Genomic DNA, 17,505 nt, shown 5'->3' with positions numbered 1-17,505 from the left:
TCTTCCAAAAAAAAAAAAGAAATCTTACTGACTCCAAACTTTTGACCAACAGTGTGTGTGAAATTTTATAGATTCTAAGAGAAAACTAGAATCTACAAAAAGGTTCAACTAACTATATTGTTGTCGTTTCTCAGGTGGCAGACTGGATCTCAGGAGGAAGTTGTTAAGGCTGTTGAGGTAGGCAGGCATGGTGTGGTGACCTTCTGGATTATACCAAATCTGTGTGAACACAAATATTAATACAATGCACCACAATTCCTCTCCAATCAAATAAATGCTAAGGTAAATAAGGCTAAGGTTCTGTTCCAAAACTTACTGAGCTGCATTGACTGCTGCCTTTTAAGGCTTTAACAGGAAAACTAACAGCCTAATATCCTAACATGTGTAAAAATACAGTACCAGATATTAGAATGATTTCTGAAGGATCATGTGACACTGAAGACTTGAGTAATGATGCTGAAAATTCAGCTTGGCCATCGCAGAAATAAATTACATTTTAATATATATATATATATAAATAGAAAACTTTCTGATTAAATAAATGCAGCCTTGGTGTGCATTTGAGACTTTTAAACCATTACAAAATTACAATGTTTCCAAACTTTTGACAGGTACTGTGCATTGCTCATACAAATATTGGGTGTAAAAGACCATTTGTAATTAGACTCAACTACCGTATTTTGGTACTGAATTAACTTTTCTCTTGCTTCTGCGTTCTTCACATGGGATGCATGCAATATTGCCTTAAAATTATGCCAAAAAGGTATCTTAGAAGGCAACATAATGATGCTGCCTACCTTTTGGAACAGCTTTCACAACAAGAGGGTGATTATGATGCATTAAAATGCTGACAGCTTACTTGGTTTTGGAACAGAGCCTGTTAGCGTCCACATAAACTGCTACATTGGGACAATGAGCCACTTTGCTATTGGGGCAATGTAATATCACTCATCCAAATTACCTTACTAAGCGTTCTGTTAGCTGGCACATCTAACATGTCCAACTTAAGATCAATGGGAAGAGGCTTTCCAAAGTCCCAGCCTCCATATCTGAAACAAAGCACAAAACAACTTACATTAGAACGTCTAACTCCTGGCTGGTGTGACATCTTGTTCACATGTTGTATATATTTATTACATCTTCTGAATAGCTACTTATAGCTGAATTGAACTCGTTTAATACTTGATGAACTTTACACAGTTATTGAATTGAACTGACCCAACCCTGTACTGACTTGACTTTTTAGAGCTGTTTTACAGCAGATTTGAATTTGTCTCATATTTAGTCAAGTTTGCATAATTGATACAGTGAAGCTGCTTTGAAACAATCTGTACTGTATAAAGCGCTATAAAGGTGACTTGACAGTTACTGGGTGCAATGCGTTTTGCTGGTAATTTTGACCCTATTTATGCATTTGTGTAAGTTAATGCATTCTAGGGTTAAAGGAATCTCGTTTAGTAACTTTAATTGGATTGCAAATTTATATTATTTATATATTAAAGCACAATTTATTTAACAATAAATTTAGTGTTTTGAGACGCTAAAGACTTTCCTCATGATATACTCCTAATTAATAGTTTTATGCATTTGTTGAATTCTCATCCAATTACTTTATAGAGCAGTGATTTACCTTTTTTATTACTATTTTCGCCACCACACTGCAGCAGGGCTGTGTATTTTATTATTATTTTTTGGAAGAGCAATGTATCAATAATAAATGCTTGCCTTACTATTTTAGATGTAATAAAGTATTTTCATGCCAGCAGCACGCTCAAGAGCTGTGTGCTATTTGACTAGGATGGAAAATGTCAGCTAGTCGGAAATGCCATGGTAAAGATGGGATACACCAATGCGCTTCCCCTTTAATTATTAATCAGCCTACCAGCGGTTCATAAATTCCTTAATATTCCACCTCACCTCATCTTTTGAAATTAGTTTAATGCTGTGAAGTGATATGTGTAATCAAATTCACCTGTTTCTGACGAAGTCATTCGCAGTGGCCAACAGGTAGTCCTCTACGTTGATGCCCGTTAGGTTGTAGACAATCTGGGATGATGGATTTCTTGTGTGAGGTGGTTGGGTACCTGATGCAGGACACGACTGAAAGTGACAGAAAAGTAAGTGATATACAGGATTGGGAAAAAATATGAATATAACAACTTGCTCCCTGTCAAATCAACAGTAGAATTAGCCACGCCCCGCAGGAAGCTGATTTGAAATAACATGAAGAGGCATTTACTAAATTACAAGAAAATTACAAAAATCAACAGGCACACAGCAGAAAATTGCATTAGCCCAACTCAAGTTGACTAATTATACCTATTTACTTGCTTTACTATATGTAATGGTTTTTCCTCCATTTATATATTTCCCTAAATTAAGTTAAATTCTCCTAAATAAGTTAAACTAAGTTGAATACTGCAGAAAAACAGCCAAAAAACTATTTTAATTTCCATACAGAACCACACTGTTTTCATTTAATTAAATTTTTTTTTCAAATTAAGTCTATAAGTCTTCTATGACAGTCCATAAAATTAAAGCTATTTAAAAAAAACTACAACTAATTTTATAGGTATAGAAATTCAAAACATGAATTAATATCATATAATGTCTATGCAAATGTGTGTTGTGAATGATAACATGTTTATGTGTAATTTGAACTGAAATCATGTATTATTTCAATTATTAATTATTAAACATACTATTTTTCTTATTCCTTACATTTGAATGTTGATTTTGCATTCTACTTGCTGCCTTGATTCAAAGTCAAAGGAACTGATTTTAAAAGGCATTCTCAAATTAATTGTGAAGGGCGCGCAGCCCTGCTGTGATCAACAATCACCTTCACGCTATCAAAACACTAATGCTCTTTTTATCAATATTTAAACAGTGAAAGATGCACATCATTGAGGATAAGTGATAATGTTGTTTGTGTTATGATGGTTATGCTCTGTTTGACCCACCTGCACTTGGTTGCTACACTTGCAGGTGGTAAATGTAGCAGAGCTGTTGCCTCCGGAGATCCAGGTCTGAGATCCTGCAGGAGGTCTCTCTTTGCAAACCCTGTAAAAAAAACAAAAAAAAAAACAGTTTTTATTGTTTTCTTGTAGTAAAAAGAAGAAGAAAACAATAGTCTACATGCAAGACCCACTTCAAACTGTGTAATGATTATTTTGAAGGTATCAGTGATAAAGTCTATTAGGGAAATCAATCCTACAAACAGGAAATGCATGAGAAATGCAAATGATCCCTGGGTGAATCTCACAAAAACATGCAAGTGAGGTTCTTCTCAGAGATTTACATCCCTATACAGAAGCATTATTATAAGCTCTTACAGAAGAATTACAAAAGGCAGAGCTTTCAGATGTGTGGGTGAAAGAGAAATGGAAAAACAGAGAACAAGAAAGCAAGAGAGTGTTATGAGCGAGTTACAGAGAGTGGAAAAAGAGTAAGATGAGAAGAGATGGGAAAATAGCGTGATAAAAAACAGTGATAGAAAACTAAAAGTGGCACATTAGTGTGATGAAATTGACCAGGAACACGAGCAGACCCACTGACACAAGCAGACAGAGTATCAGAGTCCCAGGGCTCAGCTAAGTAGATGGCGACCAGAGCTTAAGAACAGACCTGCGAAGATCAGAGAGGCTAAAATCATAGCCGGCAAAAATGAAAGCCATTTGCAGTGGCCAGGTGAGCTGATGCTGTGATATGTAATCACTCAAGGCTTATAGCGGCCTGCAGTCTGATTACTGAACTCACAGTTCTAAACTGCACCGCAGATCACTAAGACATATGGATGATTACTTACGAAGCTGTGGGGTCTCTCATGCAGACGTGGTCAATGCCTGGATAGGACATCATGGCATCTACAAGACTGCTGGTGGTGGGATTCTGATTTCTGTGGAGAGAATGTGCAATGGCAATGTTTAAGGATGTGCAAAATATTTAATATTTACACTATATATTTTGTATTACTTTGGAGGCAATAGAAAAAATAACCAACATTGGGAATACCGCAATAATGTGCTTTTATTTGCTCTGAGGGGACACTGAGAGGGAAAAAAGCCTTGCTAAAAAAATAGGATGCTACATTTCCATTTCTAAAAATCACCCTTCTAGGCAATTTCAGAGTTAAATAAATAAATAAATAAATAAAGGATAGCCAGTCATAATCATAAAATATATTTTGTATATTTTCAATAATGACCATAAGACAGTACATTATCCTATACTGTTTAGCTATATTACCCAGTCATTAACAACATTATCATTTTCTGTTATCATCATCATCATCACCATAATCTTTGAGTAGATTAGCAAAGTCTAAACTTGAATAAATACATTTTAATAGAGTTCATGTAACTCAAAAAACAGAGCATGGCTATAGTAATAGTAATGGTTTCAATACCCGGAGGATACATTAGCTGATGAAAAGTACACTTTGAATGCAATGTAAGTTGCTGTGGACAAAAGTGTTGACAAATGGCATAAATGTATATGTAAATGAATAGATTATTAATCTTAAAAACAAGTTCATTATTTGAAGTTAAGCAGTACCCATATTTTCGAACTGAAATCAGAGCTACTTTTGAATCACAAGCAAGTTACACAACAGAGCGAGTCTAACCTGAAGAAGGCATACTGTTCATCAACGTGGTACAGAGCAGGAGAGAGCACAATCTTAGGAAAATGCTGAAGATCACTCTTGATGGAGCCCAGGCCCATGGCAGCAATTACAAAGAATACGGGCAGCAACACCTGAGAGAACAGCCCCTTCCAGTCCCTCCTGGAGTGGTGCACGCGTTTCAGCAACATGGCCATCACCCGCTGTGCAGTCAAAGCAAGCCCACTCACAGTTGATGTCCCAGTGAGGCCTTTAAAAGAGAAGAAGAGAGTATGCCACATGAGACAGAGCCACTCATCTCAACCGCTTCAATCCAGGTAAATTCTGAAGATGAGTTTTCAAAGTTCAAAGCATTCAAGGGGTAACTGGGAAAGTACAGGCACTAATGCTGCAAGAAACTAATAGTCCTAAAAGACCACTTACTGGCTTTCTCTCCGAGGTACATGCTGTTGATGTCGTCAGGAATGCTGTCTGTTGAAGCACACACGTCATTCACTATTACAGACTCTGATACAGAGAAGGTGTCACTTTCTCTAGGCTCCATGTCATCTTGAGTCAACTGCAGGAACACCTGAGAGAAAACACAATTTAGTTGAGTGCACTTGGACAGGGTGGATCATGGTTCCCCTTTCATGGTTTTGTAAGGTTAACATTAAAGCAACTTTCCCCCCATTTTTTCCTTGATGCGTTTCACTATCCTCACTCTCTCAGAAAAATCGTAAGTATTTGTACACTGAAAAAATAAAGATTTCTCAAAGTTGGAACTAAAAGATTATTGGAGTGTGTTTTAGAAGAATATACTATTTCAGTGTTTCTACTTCAGGATTTCAGACAAAATGCAATGTTACTTGCTGTTTCTTAGAAATTGCTAGTAAATTTCACAAAAAAAATGACAGAGTAAGAATTGTAAATCCTACACCAATTTGTTTTCAGTGTAGAAATTGTGATTTGTGAATAATGAAAACAGCATGAAAAAAAGGATGAGACACTATTAAAAACATCATTTTTGTTCTGAAGATGACGGGAAGTGAAAAACTTTTCATAGAGAAAACAGTAATTTAAAGGGGCAATACTGTCACCATTTACTCACCCTAAAGTTGTTCCAATCCTGTTCTAAACATAAAAGAAGATATTTTGAAGAATGTTGGTGAGCAAACAGTTGCTGGACCCCATTGACTTCCATTGTGTGAAAAAAAAATATATACTTTGGAAGTCAATGGGGGCCAGCAACTGTTTGGTTACCAATATTCTTCAAAATATATTATTTTGTGTTCAAAGAAACTCATACAGGTTTAGAACAGCTAACTGATGGTGAGTAAATAATGACAGAATTTTTATTTTGGGGTAAACTATCCCTTTAAAATGCTTGGCAACCCCGGCTGGAAGCTGTGACCTTCATGTTGGGAAACCATATCCCATTGGGTGGTCCCATCTCCCACCATAAGATGACTAAAAATAGTAGCCAACACAAATCTTATGCATTTACACATGGATTGATTGCCTCAAAGATTTGAATTTCATTTCAATAACTCAATATCTCCCAGCTCTATGTAGGATCTTTGATTCTGAAATTATGTAAAAAGTGAAGCTTGCACTGTATGCGCCAAGAATCCCAGGGAACCTAGTGGGGTTCAGCTTTCTTTAACAATGTTGGGCTGCACTGTTTGAGGCTTTGAAGGTTTCTGGGCTGGCTGTCTGAACCCCAGGGGCAGTGACTCAGTCCAAAATTCAATCTTGCACCTGGGGTCTTCATCTGAAAATTACCTCTTCCAAGGTGGTGTCGGAAATGCCGTAGCAGCCCAGCTGAAGCTTGTCCAGGTTCTGATCCAGATCGGTGAGAAGAGACTGGTACGCAGCTGCGTTCTGGGTGGTGTACGGTGGAAGGGCGTAGACCAAATCACCCACCTCTCCCTCCTTCCGTCGAGCGTCAGGCAGGTAGGATTGAATGAAATCCCTGATTTCCTCAATGTCAAACTTTTTATTTGAATCAGGAGTCTGAACCTGAACCAAAGAAAAGCATGTTGACATGACAAATTAAAAAATATAAATCCTGGAAAACCAGTGTCACATTTTACCACAGTAATATAAAGATACATGAATACGATAATCATTATATACCATTGTATACAGTATATAAACTACCTTTCAAAAGTTTCAAATAAGTATGATTTTTTTTTTTTTATTCCGCAAGGGTGCAGTAAATTGATCAAAAGTGACAGAAATCTTTTGGAACATTATTAATGTCTTTACTATTTCAAATAAATAATGTTCTTTTGAAAGTTAAACTCAAAGAATCCTGAAAAAATTGTATCACGGTTTCTACAAAAATATTAAGCAGCACAACAGCTTTCTTGAACACCAGATTAGAATATTAGAATGATTTCTAAAGGATCATGTGACACTGAAGACTGGAGTATTGATGCTAAAAATTCAGCTTTGCCATCACAGGAATAAATTACATTTTTAAATAGAAAAGATTATTTATTACAACGATAATTCACAATATTATTGTTTTTACTGTATTTTTGATCAAATAAATGCAGTCTGGGTGAACATAAATGACTTAAACCAAAACATTTATAAAAAATCTTACTGACTTTTGAACAGTAGTGTATATCAATGTACCTTGGTATTACTATTTATACCCTTACTGTAGTGTACTACAGTACTCACATGGTACTTTTTGAGAGAGTTAACTCAAGTAAGAACTGAATGACATTTTCCATAGGATGTACCTTCTTTGTGAGGGTGAGGTTGTAGCCTTTAGCCAGCTTGTCTTTAAGGTAGAAGGGTGAACCACAGCATTTGAGGCCTCCGCGCTCCAGGAAGGCGATGCGGTCACTGAGAACTTCAGCCTCATCCAGGTGATGGCTGGAAAGAATGATGGTGCGTTCTGGACAGTTAAACAAAACGAACACAGAGGCATGTCAAATCAAAGATCCACTGATACAGGCGAGAGAGACAGATTCTGAACAAAGAGCTGATGTACAAAGATAAACCAGGAGAATCTGACATGACCCTCTTTTACGGTCTTAAATCCTTGCTCGAGATAAATTCGCTAACTGTCTCCGAGGAAGATAATTAAACATCAGAGGCAGCATGATGGATAACAATCAGTCGTTACTACATCTGCGTCTGGATTTTTCCCTGTCTGGGTTTGACTGCACGCACCTTGAGAAAATCCATTCAAGCCTAATTAAATTCTAAACCAAGTGTCAGATACCCGATAAGAACAAAGCCCTTTGGGGAGTTTGCTTCAGGTACAAGCCAGGAGATTATTTCCACCCTGGTCTAAACTGCAGAGGGATTTCACCTTGCTTGTGCTGAAGGACAATGTCCCAGATGCTGCGTCGGGAACAAGGATCCACCCCGGTGGTCGGCTCATCTAGCACCACCAGCCGTGAGCCTCCAATGAAGGCAATGGAGATGGATAACTTCCTCTTCATACCTCCTGACAGGGTGCCGACACGCTTGTGGCGGTGGGCGTGCATGTCTGTTTCCATTAGGATTCTAAGACAGGAAAAAGAGGGACCAAGTTAATGCAAATTTCTCATTTAGCGGATACTCTTATCTATAGTGATCTGAGGTAAATTGCCTTGCTCAAGGGCACAGTGTGTTCATGGATTTTCCATTGAGGTATATGAACCAACAAACTTTTACTAACATATTCATTAACCAATAAGACAGACCATTCCCAACTTAAGGTGCAATGTTGGGGACTAACTAAATCTGTACTTTTTGTCTGAAACATTGAAATAAAGCTGAAATAAAATAAAATATACATTTTATGTATATTTTTTTAAAAATACAAAGATGAATAACTCCTCATTTTTAGAGCACTAAAAGAATTTCAAGCACTAAAATGAATAAATGGAAATAAATAAACCTAAAACTGAACTAAAACCAAAATAAAAGTAAATTAAACCTAAATACGTATATATATATTTTTTTACAAACTAATAAAATGATAAAAGCATATACCTAAAAAGTAAACAAAAATTAAAATTAAAATATATAAAAAAAAATTAAAAAAAATCAAATATAAATAATACTAAAATAACAGCGGTCTAAATATTTTATACAATTTCAAGTTAATGAATATACAGATATTTTTCATGAATAAACAAAACTTTTATGATTTATGACTCTTTTTGTATCTAAATATTTTGTTAAACACTGCTGTTCATGTTTTTGTCTGATTTTATATTTAGAATGAACGTTATTTTCATATTTAAATTTTTTATTATTTATTTTATGTATTATTATTTGTTAATGAAAGCATATCACAGATACTTTTACAGGTACTTATAGATTAAAATTGTAGCTTCCCACACTACAACCTACTTGTAAAGTAGCTTCTCCAACACCATTAAGGGCACATTAGAAACCTACATGCCATGTTAGTCAAGATAACAAATGGTTCCCAGATAAAGTACATTTTCCTCAGGAAATTGTTGTATAATATCAAGAAAATGCAATTACCTGCCTCCCTGTTTATTATAGATGCCTTTTTGTTACACATATTTAGCCAGTGTATTGGATATAATGCATTGCATTCAATGTTATTATTTATTTTGTTTGTAAAAGATGGCTTATATTGTTTTGGCATAGATGTACAGTAATTGGTTTTGTATGTATATGTGACTGTGCCAACCCATGGTAAGAGGAGCAGAAAAGTGTGATTATGTGTGTGCGCTGGACTCCTAGAACTCAGCCATCTTAGTTGAGTTTACTGTAGTTCAAGGACATGAAGAGATGGACCGCTTGCACCTGCCTGGAGAAGGATCTGGGAAACTTTGGAGGAGTGTCAACCTAACGTCTGTTGAAAACAACAGGAGTATAAAAGACTGAATGAACTGACTGCCTCTTGGGATACTGATACGCCAGAGCCCCCGACGCCTAGAAGCCCAGAGCTGAGGACAAGAAACCCCAAGCAGAAGATGAGAAGCCCAGAGCTTACTACACCTTTGATTCAAAGCGTGATTATTGTATTTTATACTTAAACGATGAAGTTTTATTTGCCTTTATATTTTTGTTTATTATAAAAGAAAAGTAACCAATTAAAATAAATTTAATTGATTACAAAATCTGCCTACCGAGACTTAGATTTATGATGCTGGAAGACTTTTAATGCGAACATACCACAGGGGAGTCTTCTGACCAAATTGTAAGTACTTTTTGAATGCTTATGGTTTAGGTCAGATTTGACTCTCTTTACCTTACCTGAGAATAATAAATAAATAGGTAAAAGGTGTTAAGATTAAAGTACACACCGTAAAACATGGCGCCCAACGTTTTAGGGGCATTGATCCATCGACCCCTGGCCACGGTCGATCGAGCAATGCTTGCCCATTCGCTTCCGCACTCGTACGCTTGAGTATAGAAGTACGAACTTTGAAAGCTAGTAAATTACCAACTAAAAGGCAATCTGTAAGACCCCAAAAATGTTAATAATCCAGAAAAGATTATTTAAAGGAACAACCCAGAAAGGGTTAAAATAAAAGACGTCTAAGAGAAACTTCTGGAAAAGATAGTATTTAAAAATACAACCCAGAAAGGGAGAATATTACTGTTATAATAAAGCCCAGAAAGGGCAAAGATTAATATAAAAATAAAATTCCGTGAGAGTGGAAAATATAAAAATAAAATTCCGTGAGAGTGGAGAAATGAATGCTATAATGCATACCCAGAAAGGGCAAAGATTAATGTAATAATAATAAAACCCAGAAGGGTTAAAACAAAAGTCGACTAAGAGAAATTTAGCCAGAAAGTAATAATCTAGAAAATATTATTTAAAGGAAAATCCCAGAAAGGGTTGAACAGAGATTATTTATAGACAGCCCAGAAAGGGTTGAACGCGCGTAGAACAAATAACTTTATGAGCGAGAGAGCCGTAAAGATTGAGAAAGCCGTGAAAAAGGAGAGACAGAAAGTCTCAAACGGCTAGCCTCAGACAGTAAGAGGCAGAGACTGGCTAAAAGATAAGACCTGTTAGTGGAGGACGCTTCGCTTATGACAGGGCAAGCAGTAAAATCCAGCAATCTAGATATTTAACATGAGGAGATTCTCATGTATTACACTGAAAACTAGCCTCCCAGGCAGACACACAACGGTTCTAGAAAATGGAATAGTAGCTTCTCTATAGAGATAGACCAAAATGGTTAAAACTTAAAGACTGAGGTAGGTCTAACATGAAGTGGAAAAATGTGTACATGTAATAACATTACAGAATAAGACTTCTAGACAAGGAATAATGGTTAATACTGATTAATGACTGTTAACAAACAGCTAAGAAATGTTTTTCTAAATATTACGAATGATAGAGTGCTAAAAAGAATTTAAACCACCAGACCTGGATAGACAGGCTATATATCAAATTGATGATAATATCTTTAAACAAACAGAAGAAATGCACCTATTGTCAGATGACAGTTTTATGAAGTGGAAATATGCAGGCTAAAAGTACTTACAGTATAATCTGTAACAATATGTGTTGGGAAAAATGGGATGTTATCTGGCATATTAAAATAAAAAAAATAAAAAAGTGTAATGAAAGTATAATTATTGGTCCTGGAACAGCCAGGATGATTTTATTGTAAAATAGGTGTAACGGTTAAAGAGACAGAGTCTGTGAGCATAGCTCAGTCTCGAAAAGCCAACAGCGGTGCGTGCCAAATCGTCTCCACACTGTATTACAGAGAAGAGCTCGTACTTCAGAACACTAGAGGCTGAAAGACCTGTAAAACGATAATTATGAAAACTTAAGGGAGGCACTGACAACAAAATAAGTCAGGTAAACTTTATTTTATTGTAAAGTTAAATAATAGTTTATGATGGAGTGAAAATGGTAATTGAAGGAATATGATTGCAAATAACAAACAATGAAGAAAATGGGAGATAAACTATTAACAATAAACTTGTTAAGTAACAATGCAAAGAGTAACAACTTTAGAAACGGGAAAAGATGTCCCGTAAGGACTCTCTCGGCCGTCCACGCCTCCGTATGAGAGTTTTACAACAGAGTCGGGGTGAGTTTGAGGGTTCAGAGAACTCCAATACCTCTGATACACAACACAGAAAGTGAAAGCAGGTAATCAAATTATGTTATGTTAAATGTAGCTAGTATATAGGCTACTTTTAATATTGAATGATTAGTCAGAGGTTAATGTAGTAAATACAGAGGACTAAATACAAATATTCTGATAGAAAGAAATGAAATAGGATGCTATTAAGCGGAAAACAATAACAATAATTAAAAATTATTGTGATTTATTAAATAAAATAAAATTGTGCCTATAGAAACTTTATTTACAGAGATATAAAGACAGCCAGTCTAACATGGGAACCCATTTACTGAGGGTTTAAGTAGAAAAGTGACTAAAACTTTAGAACAAGTAATAGTGTCATTAAAAACAAAAATTAGTTTCTGAAGCGAGACTTAAGTACCATACGAAGTTAGTAAGAACTTCAAAAGACAAGAGAGCGTTAATATTGGTAAAGAGAAGTTTCAGAGTCCGGAAGAAGAGATGGAAAAAGACACTGGGACTTTGAATATGATAGTCTGACTTTTAACACAAAATTCAATGAAGAATAGTTTATAAGCAGGAATATTAGACTTAAAAATCATGTCAAGTCATACTGCAAACATAAGAAAACAGGTAGGAGTTAAAAATTATATAACCACATAGTGCCTATGCTGACAGGAGGTTAAAGCATTAGAAAATGCATATAGGTGAGCCGAGATTTCGCTACAAGACAAACGTGTATCTGTCTTAGATATAAGGACAAATATAATGACCGATTACTGAGAGAGATATTCCTAGGTCAAAAAAGGAAAAGATAGTAATAACTACATAATATGAATAATAAGAAGTGATAAATAAATATGTAAATTACATAAGTGGACAAACAAACAAACATAAATAGAATATTTCATATTTTATAGGCTACTTTAGTCTTGAACAAAAGTTTAAATAATGAATACAGCAGAGAAGATGCTAAATACTTCAGTAACTTAGAACAGGGCTTGGTACGCTGATAAAGGTTCAACAATGAGACTGAACTATAACGGGTTTTCTACAGGAAAACTTTGCTACTTTAAGGTAAGAAAATATAATTTATTTAAAAATATGGAATTAAGGGCTAGCACAAAGAAATTGTTAATTCATTTATTAGAATAACAAGATAAGGCAAGGCAAAGCAAGTTAATTTATATAGCACATTTCATACACAATGGTAATTCAAAGTGCTTTACATAGAAGAAAATAAAATATTCAAAAGAAATGAGAATATTACAGTTTAGACAAAAATAAAATAAAATACTGTATAAACAATCGGACGAACAGATAAGCAAGAAGGATGAGCTATAATTAGTAAAAAGTTATTATAATTATAACTATACATGAAGTATGGATTTTTATACAGAAATGTATACAAAAACTTATATTGTAAACTTCTTAGATTAGGAGAGCTGTTAAAAATAGTAAATTCAAAGAGTATTATTAAATGGAATGTTTAAGTTAGGGACAAGATACAATGTTTTGGACTGGAGGGAAAAGACTGATAGATGTTTTATTAACATCTGAGAAACTAAGAATAATAGATGGAAAATTGATCTAATAAATACGTTTAGATAAGAGAGGTCTATACCAATTGAAGAAGTTGTGAAAGAAGGCAAAGCTGTTTTTATGTAGGCCTATATATAGGCTAAATATATATAATTTCTTAATACTATTATACTAATGGCAGAAGGTTTTAAAGGAGTCGAAATGCCTACCATTCCAGCCGCTCAAGATAGCTAAGGAAACACCCTGGACAGTGAAATTTAGAATTAATAAGTTGATTGAGGACTCAATAAAGCAAAAACTGCTTAAAAGCTGTAGAAGTTGTGTTAAAATTGCCTAGGAAGTCAAGTTTGAGGATTTAATGAGTATATATACAAAAGATTATTAATGTTTAACGAGTTTGAGTTTAAGAGTTTTAGATTTTGGAATTTGAAGTGGTTTATACGCATAAAATGCATAGCTTAATGTGATACATTAAAATATGTTATTGCTAGCAAAGGATGAAGCATAGTTACATACTAGAAAAATAAAATGTATTAAACTAAACAGGAATAAGCTGAAATGTTAGTGCAATTAAAGCAGCCATGTGAAAGACGTCGAGTTCTGTAGAAAAAAAAAAAAAGTGATTGTAGTTTGTGCCGAATGTGCGAATATAAAACCAGCTTTACCCAAGTATTATTGATAATACTTTTATTTTATATTGCACCTTTAAAAGTTGCTTTCTCAAAGCGCTTTACAGGCAAACACAAGAGGGAAAACTACATATTTTAAATAGAATTATAAACAAATAAAATGGAAAATCAAGTAAATCCTAAAATAAAATGCTTTAAGAAGAGATTTAAGTCACTAAAGTGTTGCTTCACTGCTGTTGTATTGTCAGTAACTTTACCCGAAGTATCTAGTGCAGTTATAATTAGGAAAAAAAAAAAAAAGTTTGTTGAGACAAACTTTAAGTTGGCTTGAGAAAGCCGGACCAGAGAGTTTGAAGTAGTTAAAAGTAATTAAAAGTTTAAAGTAGTTAGAAGTTTTAAATAGTTTGAAGTTTAAAGTAGTTTAAATTTGGATTGATAAATTAGGTATAAAGAAAGAATAGTTAGAAAGAAAGAAAGAAAGAAAGAAATATTAGAATTGATAAAATATGATATCAATTAATAAAATAAAATAATAATAAAAACATACCTTGCTTCTGAGAAAAAGTTTAGCAGTGTTGTGCAAAAGATATTCCAAGTTGGAATTTTTGACCGAGGTCAAAAGATATGCTTCATTTGACAAACAACTACAGTTAGGGAGCCTCAAATGTGGAAACATTGCAGTGAGGAAGAAATATAAAAATAAAAGCAAAACATTATAATAAAAGGACGATTGATATCTTATGTTGTAACAACTATTAATAGCCAGATAAAAAGTCATAAAAAAGGAAACAGGTTTCTTAAAAAAAACGTACAATTGTTTGTAAAACTATGTGCACTGAAGACTGAAGATTTCAGTTTGAAGTCAGACACAGAAGCATGTTAGGGGGAGTCATTTTTCTCCTGGTACAGCCTAGCAAGCAGAGCTCACGGGAGTAGCTCAAGGTCGCTCGACAGGAGTTTTACCAGACATCCCAGCAATACATGGAGAAACAGGGTTTGATTTAAACTGTTTTGTAAAACGGGAAAATAGACTGCCAGGTAAACTAACTGATTTAGCTCTAAAGCTTTAAAAAATGTTGGGGGGACTTAACCTCTTGTATAGACTAAACCTTTTTCTGAACCTTTTAGCAGACAATTTTAAAGAAAACACAGTGATATGATATTAATACAGCTGATAAGCTAGCTTGACTTAAAGAAAAGTAATGAAACTGAAACAGAATGTATAATATATAACAGATATTTGACCAAATTTAACATTAGTGAGAATTTAATTTTTGAAGTTTTGACTGATAACAAGATGTTCCTAAATGGGGACAGACATTATAATATTACTATTGTAAATGTTAAAGATATAATACTATTGTATATGTTAAAAGATATGCAACAATTATAATGTTTAAATTAGAGTTATTTAAAAGTCAAATATGGAGGTTGACTATAGTGAACAAGAAATAAGATATTAAAATAATTAAGTGGTTTACATATTATAATAGTTCATGGATTTTTAGGAAGTCCTAGCGACTGGCGTTGCATGAGTGCACTCTCAATGCTGGGGCGTGCAAGGAAAGGAACTTGTTGTTAACCCCAATGCCAAACAGATATGTGGATGATCCACCGTGGTGACCCCTATAACGGGAGAAGCCGGAAGAAACATAGAGAGAGAAAGTGGATGGATTGTCGGATTTAATTTAGAAAAATTAATTTAGAAAAATTATAATGATAAAATAATAATGTACATAACAAAAAGTAAATGTATAAGTATTACTGCAGTGGAAGAAGATAGTGACTGCTTTAGACTGACCACATAGTTTTAGAATATTTAGAACAAAGACAAGGTTTGAATATTAATTAACTTAAATTAGTTTTAATATAAAGTATTAAGATATGCAGCAGAGTGATCAAGATGCAAGAACAGCTGTTAATAGCCTAATAATACAAGTTGCAGGCAAGATGTGATAAATGACATTAATATTTTTCATTTTACAGCTATTTAACAAACTGAAAATCAACAAGTACTGCATACAAAGTGACTGTAAGAAATGTCTGAATAAGCTTACATAGATTAAATAGATTAGCCATTTACAGATGTAAAAATAATAATAAAAGTGAGGATAGTTGACTAAGAAACTTGGAGTTATTAGAACATTTCCTCTGATTTAAAAGGAATTTAATTCTTGCTATAAAAAACGGTGACAAATGAAATTGAACAATAAAAGTATGATTAAAATAAAGAAAAGCTTAAGTTAAAGATAACTAGAGAGGTATTATCAGGACTGAGGCTAATTTAATGATAAATTGACAAAGATGATTGTCAACAAACAATGAGAGAACCTAGTGTGTTGTTGTCTGCCAGGAATGTAGGGTGAGTTATCCTCAAAGTAATAATGAATGACCCAGTGACTATCGACAAGCACATGGATGTATAGGACTGTTTATGTAACAGGGTTGCAGTGGACTAAATGCGATGAATGTTTGAAAGACATTAACCAAAGTAATTTGCTGGTATATATGGAAGGCAATAGGCATTGAATTTGGGGCATGGACCTTTGGTGATTTAACCATTTAAGGCAAAATTACGGAACAAAGGTGTACAAAGAAATCAGACTTGGAAACAGCTGGGTATTTCTAGCGTCGTAAATATGATCATAATGTATTGAAATAAATACAAATGACGTACAAAGCAAGTGGCTGCTGGTTTTGTCCCAGGAGACTTGGGAGAAAACTAGAGAGCCTAAATTCTTGCTTTGAAGAAGGCAAAATATTCCAACCAAAGTGAGAAATGGTTAATGGAAACAATTGCTAAAAGCTATTTACAATATAGCGTAAGAATTGATCACAATAAAAAAATCTCCCAAAAAGGGGGAATGTGATTAAATGCATAATATATATATTTTTTTTAAAGAAAGGAAAAAAAAAAGTCCCAAATACATGATTGAAAGGCAGAGCTGATCCTGTGTGCCAGTGAACTTCTGGAAGGGGGAGAGCCTACTAGCAGAGGTTCACTCAGCACCACAGGCTGGTCTTCAAGGAAATAGTGAACAGGACCACCAGCAAAGCACCTCGATTGCCTGTGCCAAGAGAAAGAGCTGGCACAAGATTAACAAAACAGTAAAATATTAAAAGTTTTTGATGTGGGTTGAGTGATACTTTGGAATTTACTTATCAAAAACAATTAAAGGAAATAGTCCAAAAAGAGGAAGAATAATGCTGAAATATAGAAAATCCTGCTAATATAAATCAATTGCTGTGGGTAAATGAAAATTATTGATTGTTTAAATTATTATGAATGTAGCAGCAATTTGGAATTTTGTTGATTTTATTGTAGCCTAACAGTAAAAGCGATTTAAGTGAACTAAAGCTTTTTGTGGGCAAAAGAAAGCAGGAAATTGTGCTATAAAGCTAATGTGGAAAATCTACAAGTATAAAATATAGAAAGTGGAAAAATATATTTAATAGTACATAAAGGAAGAACATTTGAATAGTGCACTATAGAACTACTGAAATTATGGGATTCTAATATCTGCATAAACTCCACAAAAGCCTCCACCGTATAAAGCACTAGAATATAGGTGAAGTAAATTAGGGTAAAAAATTGGAGGAAAAAAACCCAATGATATTAGTATTACAAACAGAAAGAACAAGATGTTTTAAAGTGAATGTCCTGATAGAAATATTTAATAGGAAG

The 17,505-nt window shown here is 34.3% G+C and overlaps 1 protein-coding gene across 1 annotated transcript in view; it reads right to left on the bottom strand.

Annotated features, from left to right (window-relative positions):
• Positions 1 to 17,505, bottom strand: part of abca12 (ATP-binding cassette, sub-family A (ABC1), member 12) — a 53,512-nt gene that overhangs the window by 16,815 nt on the left and 19,192 nt on the right. The window contains exons 22-31 of the mRNA XM_084420228.1: positions 7,938 to 8,134; positions 7,360 to 7,517; positions 6,389 to 6,625; positions 5,048 to 5,195; positions 4,628 to 4,874; positions 3,809 to 3,898; positions 2,964 to 3,063; positions 1,973 to 2,100; positions 962 to 1,049; positions 114 to 219 (exon numbers count right to left, since the gene is read on the bottom strand). Coding sequence (XP_084276354.1) covers positions 114 to 219; positions 962 to 1,049; positions 1,973 to 2,100; positions 2,964 to 3,063; positions 3,809 to 3,898; positions 4,628 to 4,874; positions 5,048 to 5,195; positions 6,389 to 6,625; positions 7,360 to 7,517; positions 7,938 to 8,134 — 1,499 coding nt within the window. The remainder of the gene's footprint in view (positions 1 to 113; positions 220 to 961; positions 1,050 to 1,972; positions 2,101 to 2,963; positions 3,064 to 3,808; positions 3,899 to 4,627; positions 4,875 to 5,047; positions 5,196 to 6,388; positions 6,626 to 7,359; positions 7,518 to 7,937; positions 8,135 to 17,505) is intronic.

This window comes from Rutilus rutilus (genome assembly GCF_951802725.1).
Source record: "Rutilus rutilus genome assembly, chromosome: 10".
NCBI classification, from domain to species: Eukaryota; Metazoa; Chordata; class Actinopteri; order Cypriniformes; family Leuciscidae; genus Rutilus; species Rutilus rutilus.
This window is presented reverse-complemented; position numbering and strand designations above follow the sequence as displayed.